Source organism: Ictalurus punctatus, chromosome 27 (genome assembly GCF_001660625.3).
Source record: "Ictalurus punctatus breed USDA103 chromosome 27, Coco_2.0, whole genome shotgun sequence".
NCBI lineage: Eukaryota > Metazoa > Chordata > Actinopteri > Siluriformes > Ictaluridae > Ictalurus > Ictalurus punctatus.
In genome coordinates this window covers 2,659,223-2,668,964 of record NC_030442.2, presented here as the reverse complement: position 1 = coordinate 2,668,964, position 9,742 = coordinate 2,659,223, and the positions used below count along the sequence as shown (strand labels likewise).

At 43.6% G+C, this 9,742-nt stretch overlaps 2 protein-coding genes across 4 annotated transcripts; one reads left to right on the top strand and one right to left on the bottom strand.

Moving 5' to 3' along the window:
* Positions 1–7,922, top strand: xpnpep1 (X-prolyl aminopeptidase (aminopeptidase P) 1, soluble). Of its 3 annotated transcripts, none has more exons than XM_017458919.3 (20): positions 1–158; positions 1,538–1,662; positions 2,506–2,569; positions 2,719–2,823; positions 3,033–3,125; positions 3,230–3,373; positions 3,475–3,570; positions 4,100–4,181; positions 4,294–4,504; positions 4,589–4,678; positions 4,799–4,849; positions 5,069–5,127; positions 5,243–5,320; positions 5,489–5,560; positions 5,672–5,732; positions 5,833–5,902; positions 5,993–6,166; positions 6,332–6,408; positions 6,614–6,712; positions 7,643–7,922. In XM_017458919.3, exons 2-20 carry the CDS (start codon positions 1,546–1,548, stop codon positions 7,760–7,762), a joined length of 1,863 nt encoding a protein of 620 aa, XP_017314408.1. In that variant the 5' UTR covers positions 1–158; positions 1,538–1,545; the 3' UTR covers positions 7,763–7,922. The 3 variants fall into 3 exon arrangements, with proteins under 3 accessions (XP_017314408.1, XP_017314407.1, XP_017314406.1); XM_017458918.2 differs by lacking the exon at positions 1–158 and adding an exon at positions 874–892; XM_017458917.3 differs by lacking the exon at positions 1–158 and adding an exon at positions 1,211–1,363.
* Positions 7,923–8,288: 366 nt separating this feature from the next.
* Positions 8,289–9,236, bottom strand: si:dkey-246e1.3 (uncharacterized). The gene is made up of 3 exons (XM_047151472.2): positions 9,149–9,236; positions 8,712–8,808; positions 8,289–8,586 (listed from the first exon to the last, which is right to left on the bottom strand). The coding sequence occupies exons 1-3, from the start codon at positions 9,234–9,236 to the stop codon at positions 8,289–8,291; spliced, it is 483 nt and encodes a 160-aa protein (XP_047007428.2).
* Positions 9,237–9,742: the final 506 nt, after the last annotated feature.

Below are 9,742 nucleotides of genomic sequence, written 5' to 3'. Positions count from 1 at the left end.
GCCTCGTGCACTAGGAGACTAGTGGAAGTGTGAGGAGATCACGTGACAGCACACGTCGACGCTGTACATGGCGGCCTCCTGTTTCCTAAATGAACACAAGGCACTGTAGAGTTTTGAGGAGCGCAGTTTGATATCGAGACAGCACATTTTCCCAGAAGGTAACTCCACAAACATTCGGTATCGCTCGCTCACACCGAGAAATACCTGGACAGGAAACGGAAACAACGGTTCGGATTTGAGTGGGTGGTGCTGACGCGCGTGCATGTTTTGCTCTCTTTATCATTCAGCGAGCGGGCTGCAGCTAGTACACAAATCAATAACAAACACGTATTTGAGTAATAAATATATATATACATAGTAACTCGTTGTCATATTCGAGATTTTCTAAACCTTTTTATTTCTTAAATATGCATGTTTATCCTCTGGATATGTGAATTTGAGAGAAAAATCACGAAGTTTCGGTTTCTTTAGTGAACTAAATCACTTAACTTTGCCACGTTTAACAATCGCTAAACAGTTAGTCGCAGTTTATCCTTAAATATATTGTGTAAGTATATTCGCGGACGGTTAGCTGATTAGTTTACTATTTAAGCAGCTTGTTTTTGTTTTCATCGCTATGTAGCGTCATGCACAAATCCAGCCAATCAGACGCCGTGCTGGTGTTTCTGTTGATGTGATTGGACGACGCAAAGCGCTGACGCGGATTCATTGATTCTGTTATGGCAAAAAAAAAAAAAAAAAAACAACCCCAACGGGTCAAATACAAACAGCCGTCGCGCACTACAGAAGCGCACTACATATAGCATTACGTAATGATCTTCCGGAGTCTTCGAAGTGCATTAGATGTTTTAAAACGAAGGCATTTGGGACGCAGCCAAAAAAATGGCGGAAGGTTTGTTGGCTGGACTGTAAATGTAGAGAAAAAAGCTGAGAAGCTGTTTTTATCAAATAAAATACAGTTGATATTCTTATTACACATACACACACACACACACACACACACACACACACACACACATATATATATATATATATATATATATATATATATATATATATATATATAGTGTATGTATTGTTTGTATGTATGTATGTATGTATGTATGTGTGTGTGTGTGCGTGTGTGTGTGTATATAGGTAAACTTTGTTGTCTTAGTCTTTTGCATGTTATGCAATCATCATATAGTTTCACTCACATTTATGATATAATACCAAATCAATGTTTAACTAGAGTGTTGGCAATTTTATGAGCCTTAAAGACCAAAGGCCTGACTACAGTCAGACTTTGAGCGCTTCATGCACAGACCGATCTCAGACCTTAGAAAAAGAACAGGGCTAAAAACAGAACAAACCATGAGCACGGGTAATATTTTAAAATGGTATAGTTATTTTCAGACATGGATGTTAGTGATGTTACTTTATAGCGAACGATGTATCAGATTTCTAACTACCACTGGATAACATAAATGTTCAGAGCGAACAGATTGCCATGAGGCCTATGGACTGGTGTGTATGAACAAGTGTGTGTTGTGTGCAGACGCTGCCATGTCCCCGAAGATCACGGTGGAGCTGCTGAGGAACCTGAGGCAGGCGATGAAGAATGGGAAATACTTCGCTGAGCCCATCCAGGCGTACATCGTCCCTTCAGGAGACGCACACCAGGTGAGGACACCAACGTCACACAACGCGACAACTGACTGAGGCATAAACATCAGAGAATGATGCTCACTTCTTCGGTCTAAAAGAGACGATGTAATTCACATGAACAGTCAACAACTTCAGCAGTAATAATGTTAACAAAGTAACTAACACATTACACAGTAATTAATGAACATATTCCACTTCTAAACACTTCAGTTTGTTTTGAAATAGAGAGAAACTTCTCACATGTTGGATGGACTCGGTGTGTGTGTGTTTGACGTCTCAAGCTGTGTGATTGTGAAATCACCTCTGATTATCTGAGCGTGTGTCCTCTGAGAGCAGAGTAAACCCCGACCTCACATAGCACTTGAGATTATCGCTAATTAGGCCTGATTGCTCATGAGTCGTGGCTCGAACTTCATCGTCCACCTGTCACAAATCTGACATTTCTGTTTTAATTGGCGTACAATTTTCTTTGATTTGCATATTAGATTCTATTTTTTTTTTCTTGAGAAATTGGTGCTTTCACACATGGTCCCTTTTCTTTTCTTTTCTTTTCTGTGATATATTTTGAGTCCCTGGATTTTTGACCTCCGTGAGCCGGAAAGCTGTAGTCATCAAGATTAAAACAAAACAAACAAAAGGCCTGAGATATTTCACTTTATGTGTAATGAATCTAGAATATATGAACGTTACACTTTTTGAATTTAATTATAGAAACAAATGAACTTTTCCACGATATAAATATTTTTTGAGATGCACCTGTGTGTGTGTGTGTGTGTGTGTGTGTGTGTGTGTGTGTGTAATCTAATGTATATAGTATCATGGCTCTTTATTTAATTTGAAGCTGTTTGTCCTTTACAGAGTGAATACATTGCTCCGTGTGACTGCAGACGTGAGTTTATCTGTGGATTTAATGGCTCTGCAGGTACATACGTGTGTGTGTGTGTGTGTGCATGTGTGTGTGTGTGCACCCTGGTTCTCAAAACTGAGACTGAATTTGATATATCTGGTACTGTATTATTACTATGCTGTCTTTTTATTTTATGCTCACCAGTGTGTGGGTGTGTCTTTCAGGCACTGCTATCGTGACGGAGCAACACGCTGCCATGTGGACGGACGGACGCTACTTCCTACAGGCCAGCCAACAGATGGACAGCAACTGGACTCTGATGAAGATGGGTATGATGGAAAAAAGGCACCTGTCCTTCAGATTCCATGTTATTTCCTTCCTTAATAAGGTCTACGTTCCTGATTTGGACAAGTATCCGTATGGGTTGTGGCGATAGTTCGACGATTGCGCTGAAAATCTGTTCCATTTGAAACATGACTAAGACGACTTTCTTTGGAGGTTAAGAATTTCCTCTTCCTCGCATCCTGTCCTTCTCCAGGTCTGAAGGAAACGCCGACGCAAGAGGACTGGCTTGTCAGCGTCCTGCCGGAAAACTCCAAAGTCGGAGTCGACCCCTGGATCATCGCCGCTGGTTAGGGTTGTACAGATGAGTTAACACAGCTGCAGATTTGGTAGACAAATGTGACCAGAATATAAATACTGTTGTATTTGGGGGTGTGTGTGTGTTTGTTTCAGATCAGTGGAAAAGCATAGCGAAAGCGCTGAACAGCGCCGGACACAGTTTGGTCGCAGTTCAAGAAAATCTCATCGATGCAATTTGGGAGGACCGACCCGCTCGACCCAGCACTCAGCTCAGCGTTCTGGGGCTCGGATATACCGGTTAACACACACACACACACGATCAGTATTAGACGGCTTAGTACAATTAAATACAATATTGATAATAAGTCATTATAATCGGCTCGTGTTCCCGTGATCAGGTCTGAGCTGGCAGGACAAGATCGTGCAGCTGAGGGGGAAGATGGCCGAGAGGAAGATCTCCTGGTTCGTGGTGACGGCCCTGGACGAGATCGCATGTGTGTATCAGTACACCTCGTTGTGTTTGTGCGTGAAGTAGCAAGATCACGACACAGCTCTCAGCCTCCTCTCACCTCGCTTATTAAAGGGAATTAAGTAGCTCTTAGGCAGATTGGCCTAGGTGATGTGTTGATAGTAATTGGACATTGTTTATTTGAATTTTTAATTTGGAGTGGGCTAAATTAACATGTGCGTGTGTGCTGAGCTGTGCTAGATCCTCCCATAGCAAAGTTTGTTATTATAAGTACGAGACGAATCGTTTAAGGAACTTTGAAGCTGCGCTACAAAAGACACCGAGTATGTTACAGTGTGATCGCATACAGATGAGTGCAAAAGTTTACACCCCCCACCCCACCGCCCCCATGCCCACGAAGTCAATCATTTTTCTATAACAGGGCATGTTTAATTCCGCCCATACCACAGCAGTTTAGTAAGGATTACGAAAGTTTAATTTATTAATCAAGGACACATCATGCTTTTTTTAACCGCTTAGAGTTACTTTTAGTACCACCTTGTCTTCTTCGGCAGGGCTTTTTAACCTGCGAGGCTCAGATATCGAGTACAATCCGGTGTTCTTCGCTTACGTCCTCATCGGAATCAACAGCATACGGTAATAAAACTCCATCACTGCTCACTCGCGTTCAATATCACTAATATTTATTTATTTATTTATTTATTGTTTGAGAAACATGCCAAAACGCTAACCGCGATCCCGTTGTCAGGTTGTTCATGGACGGGAAGCGGGTCGCCGACCCGGTGGTGAGGCAGCACCTAGAGCTGGACACGGCTGCCAAGCCTGAGCTGAGCGTGCAGTGTTTACCGTACGAGAGCGTGTACGCGGAGCTGCAGGCCGTGTGCTCGGCTCTCGGCCCCAAAGACAAGGTGTGGATCAGCGACAAGGCCAGCTGCGCTCTCACCCAGGCCATCCCTAAGGTCAGTCTCACACCCACACATATAGAGAATGAAATATAGGTCTGGGGAAAATACCTTACCTGCCTCTGCGTCGTCTCTTTCCAGATCCACAGATCTCCAATCCCGTACACACCACTGTGTCTGGCCAAAGCAGTGAAGAACCCCACAGAGATACAGGGGATGAGGATGGCACATGTGAGTACAAGCGAAAGCACACTGATCACTGAGGAAGTAATGCCGATAATCAGGCATGTCGATATTAGAACATCGCATGAGGAGGTAAGCCGCAGTATTGACGTGTGCTCTTTGTTGCAGATTAAAGATGCCGTGGCACTTTGCGAGCTCTTCGCCTGGCTGGAGAAAGAGGTATCCGTATAACTTCACTAATCGACTCTAGAACGTGCTTCTTTAAGGTTTTGATCCCGAACATTTCAACGTAACTGCAGGGTGTTGAAGCACTTTAACGGTTTTTAATACATGCCCCTCAAATCAAGTTTTCTAAAGTCGTATATTTATGCCTTTTGTAAAGTGAGTGTATACGAGCGTGTGCTGGTTTATGGTCTGATTTTTGCCCCCCCCCCACAGATTCCTAAAGGTACGGTGACTGAGATATCGGCTGCGGATAAAGCCGAAGAACTGCGCAGGTGAGTCTTTCGCATCCTTTGTTAACTAGACACACAAAAAAAACCTGGACCTTTTCGTTTTATTTCGTTTATCCCGTGAGACAAACTCTTCTTTGTTTATTTTCCTTCTCTCCAGTCAACAGAACGATTTCGTCGGCCTCAGTTTTCCTACCATCTCCAGCGTGGGACCGAACGGCGCCATCATTCATTACCGGTGTGTATGTATGTATGTGTGTGTGTGTGTGTGTGTGTGTGTGTGTGTGTGTGTGTGTGTGTGTGTGTGTGGGTCGTGAACATATATCCTGGACTTTTCCCATTTCCCATATCAGAACCTAATACATTCTCTATTAATCACAACATTTCTTGTTTTCTTGCGTGCTAGGCCACTTCCTGAGACCAACAGGACTCTGTCTCTTAATGAAGTATACCTGATTGACTCTGGAGCGCAGTACAAGTACGCACGAACATCCTCACATGTTGCTCAAGACGTTTGAATCTGAGCGCAAATTAATGTAGCTTTTAAAAATAATAATAATAATTTTTTAAAACTGCCTCACGTACACAGGGATGGAACTACGGATGTGACGCGTACGATACACTTCGGGACTCCAACAGACTATGAGAAGGTGAGGAGACCTCGCCGGTTATGTGTCCTGTTGGCTCCCTCTGCAGGAAGTGAAGTGTATTGCACTCTGTTTAACTCTCCTTTACTCTTTCGTTTTTAAGGAATGCTTTACGTACGTCCTGAAGGGCCACATCGCCGTCAGCGCCGCTGTTTTCCCCAACGGAACTAAAGGTACCTGGATATTAGACATTGCACAGAAACCCCCCTGAGGCCTCTTGTCTGGACTCTATCAAATTGAATTTCCATATTTCACGTGTGTAGGTCACCTGTTGGACTCGTTTGCGCGGGCCGCTCTGTGGGAGTCTGGACTGGATTACCTGCACGGTACCGGCCACGGAGTCGGCTGCTTCCTCAACGTCCATGAAGGACCCTGCGGCATCAGCTACAAAACCTTCGCTGATGAGCCACTGGAGGCTGGAATGATCCTCAGTGATGGTACACACACACACACACATATACATGCACACGCACACATGCACGCACTGATATTGACATGAATATAATTAAGTCCTAATTAAATTTTTTCCTATATCCGTGTATATAATTAATGGTGGGTTAAAAAATTGTTTTTTTGTTTGTTTGTTTTTTCTTTCTTTTAAGAGCCTGGATATTACGAGGATGGCTCGTTCGGCATTCGACTGGAAAACGTCGTGCTGGTTGTTCCTGCCAAGCCTAAAGTAAGATCTCTCGAGCAATTTTTTTGTCAACTGATTTTTTTTTTTTTCTCTAATAGTGATTAGCAATTTAAAATAATACTAATCCCATTACATCAACACACATTCAACATGTCTCTTACTCGAATCGAATCATTAGCAGCCTTAGGTCTTGGATCAGAGAGAGTTATTTGCGCCTCTTCTCTTTCTCTCCGTCTGTCTCTGTCAGTATAACTACAGGAACCGAGGCAGCCTGACGTTCCAGCCCCTGACGCTTGTCCCTATTCAGCTGAAGATGATCAACACCGAGCTGCTGACACAGAAAGAGGTGAAAACACACGCTGATGTTAATTATCTCTAGAGTTTTAATTGCCGCATGACATACAGTGGTTTGTGCTGGTGTAATGTGAGCTTTTAAAAACAACTGATGAAGAAAAAAAATTTCAATGCTTGGAACATTTAGAAAACTCAGTAATAGTTAGAATCTTTGTCTCTTTAGCAAAAAAAACAAAAACAGGTGGATGGTTTCAGAGAGCTGAAGGGCGGGGCCAGGTGGACGCTTTCAGAGAGCTGAAGGGCGGGGCCAGGTGGACGCTTTCAGAGAGCTGAAGGACGGAGCCAGGTTGACGCTTTCAGAGAGCTGAAGGGCGGAGCCAGGGTGACGCTTTCAGAGAGCTGAAGGGCGGGGCCTGGTGGACGCTTTCAGAGAGCTGAAGGGCGGGGCCTGGTGGACGCTTTCAGAGAGCTGAAGGGCGGGGCCTGGTGGACGCTTTCAGAGAGCTGAAGGGCGGGGCCTGGTGGACGCTTTCAGAGAGCTGAAGGGCGGGGCCTGGTGGACGCTTTCAGAGAGCTGAAGTGCGGGGCCTGGTGGACGCTTTCAGAGAGCTGAAGGGCGGGGCCTGGTGGACACTTTTAGAGAGAGGAACGGGGCTGTGGGTGGAGGGTTAGTTGGGTGAGCTCTGACGGGGCGGAGCCGAAAAACAGTTTTACGAGTTGTAGCTATAAAAGTCTCGAGATGGCGTTATTTCCAAACAGAAACAAGTGCAAAAAACATGTTTATACGCCTTGTTTACGTGGTCGTCAATAGCTTTGCAAAACTATGATAAAATTAAGATTATTGACAGATAACTGCCTCCATTTAAAAAAAAAATAAAAATAATAATAATAAAAAAATAAATAAAAATTTGCCCACATACTTGAACATAATATAAATGATGGATATTTTTTTTGTAAGTAAATATTTTTATTTTCCCCACAGCGTGATTGGCTGAACGATTATCACCGGCAGTGCCGCGAGACGGTTGGGGCTGAGCTGGAGCGGCAGGGCAGGAAGGAGGGCCTGGATTGGCTGATCAGGGAGACTCGGCCAATCGCATAAAGTCATACGCATTTTTATTTAACCCAGTCCTCACTGATCTAATCAGAAATGACTTTTCTCTGACTTTTTTGCTCTGATTTCTCTTCTTGCTGACTTTGTGACGCACTCTACACTTCTTTTACGATACAATAAAACCGAGAGCGCGAAACGCCACTGGTTACATTTTGTGTCTAAAGTTTTTATTTATTTATTTTTCCATTTTAGATTTATACATCTTAAACATTCCCGTTACAATTCTGACCTTCCCCTCAATTTCACTGACTTGGAACAATCCGATTTCACATATAAGTGCATGTAGGTTTAATAGTCTCCACCTCTATTGTCGGTTGGAACCTTCCAGATAGTTCGGTAGATTCCTGTGGATTCTGTTATCCCTTTTCAGTTGGAACCTTCCAACTCGCTCTAAATCTTAACCCTCTGTGCGTTGGAACGTTCCAACAAGCTCAACAAATTCATGTATTTATTTTTTTGTTATTATTTCATGATTTTTCTCCCTCTCACTTGTTCAGTTGGAACATCCCGAGTTCTACAGCTGCAGATAAAAGATGGGTGGGTCCAGGATGATACTACTTTTGGGGTCATTTACTGTCAGTGTGGTGTGCGTGGCCTCAACATCATCGTCCTCGTCATGGCGTCCGACAGGAAGTGGATTGGTGTAGATGTAGTAAATGGAGGAGTCGTCCTTCCTGAACGATTTTGCTGGTTGAAACCCGGGCAGCGCCTTACGCAAACTTTGTGACCTCTGCATGACCTTTAGGTTCCCTTGCTCCTCCTCCAGGTTGCAGTCCACAGCGCTTTCATACTCGCGTGCTCGCTTCCGGTGCCTGCAAATGATAAGATAAACAGTTCCGAAGTTTAATCGGGTAATTAAATCTACACCTTTCGAGCAATCAGAACGTGGAATTAAATCAGCGACGAACTGAATGTAAACGTGTATGAGATGTTTCACCTCCAGCGGCTGAGGTAGGACACGCAGCACACGACAGCCGTCACAGTGAGGACGCACACGGACAGAGAGAGCATGGAGATGTTGTACACTTTACACTCTACACAGCGACAGAAGGAATGTTTCACTCTCACGTCATGCTTACTCATAAAAGAAAAAAAAAATCATTTTTCTCAAGCAATTGTTAGGAATGTTACCGACACAAAGAAATATTTAGCATAAATACAGCTCCAACGTTATTCTTAAAGGGTGCCAATTATTTTGAAAACTTTTTTTTTGGATTAAAAACAGTGTTTAATAAAACTATACCTCATATGTTTAAGCTCGACACTTTGCACTTTGGTATTAATTATAGCCATGCTTCTCAAAGTGTGAATTTCTGAGTCTGTCTCGTGGAAAGATCTAGACATGTGAGGATTAAACGTAGCCGTGTATCTCACCATAGACGACGTCTCTGCTCTCGCCGTCTCCGTTTGTGCTGTTAAGATACAGCGCAGAGCTTCTCAAAGTTCTCGGCCTGGCACTCATTGTAGCACTGGCTTCGGTCTCCAAACGAAGTCGGACTGAATGAGGCGAAAAAACATTCGAACTATGTGAACCCAGTGGGTTTCCATGGTGATGCCCATTCAAACTCTTTGTCATTCCATTTTTTCCCTGCCGACTAAGACTTGTTTGTGGGGATCGGGGGGCCCTGAGGCGTGTGTTGCAGTGTCCCGAATACAGTGTCGTTACACATGTTCAGCTCGGAGTGGTGGAAAGTGTGCAAAAAACAATTTCATATCGAGACGTGAGGTCATGAGTGATTAGTTGAAACAGTATGAAAGTTCTTCAGCTTTTATTCGATTGAGACGTCCGTTACTTATGAGCAACAGTAGCCAGTGCAGAACACTTCACCCACCAAACATGCCTGTTTAAGGCAAGCAGAATATTGTGGGAATCCGTCATTATCCTTCATATTTTGTATTTGTTTAAAGCTTGAAAAAAAAAAAAGCTTGTTAAAGCTCTCCCATGCATAACTTCTGTCCTCATAAATG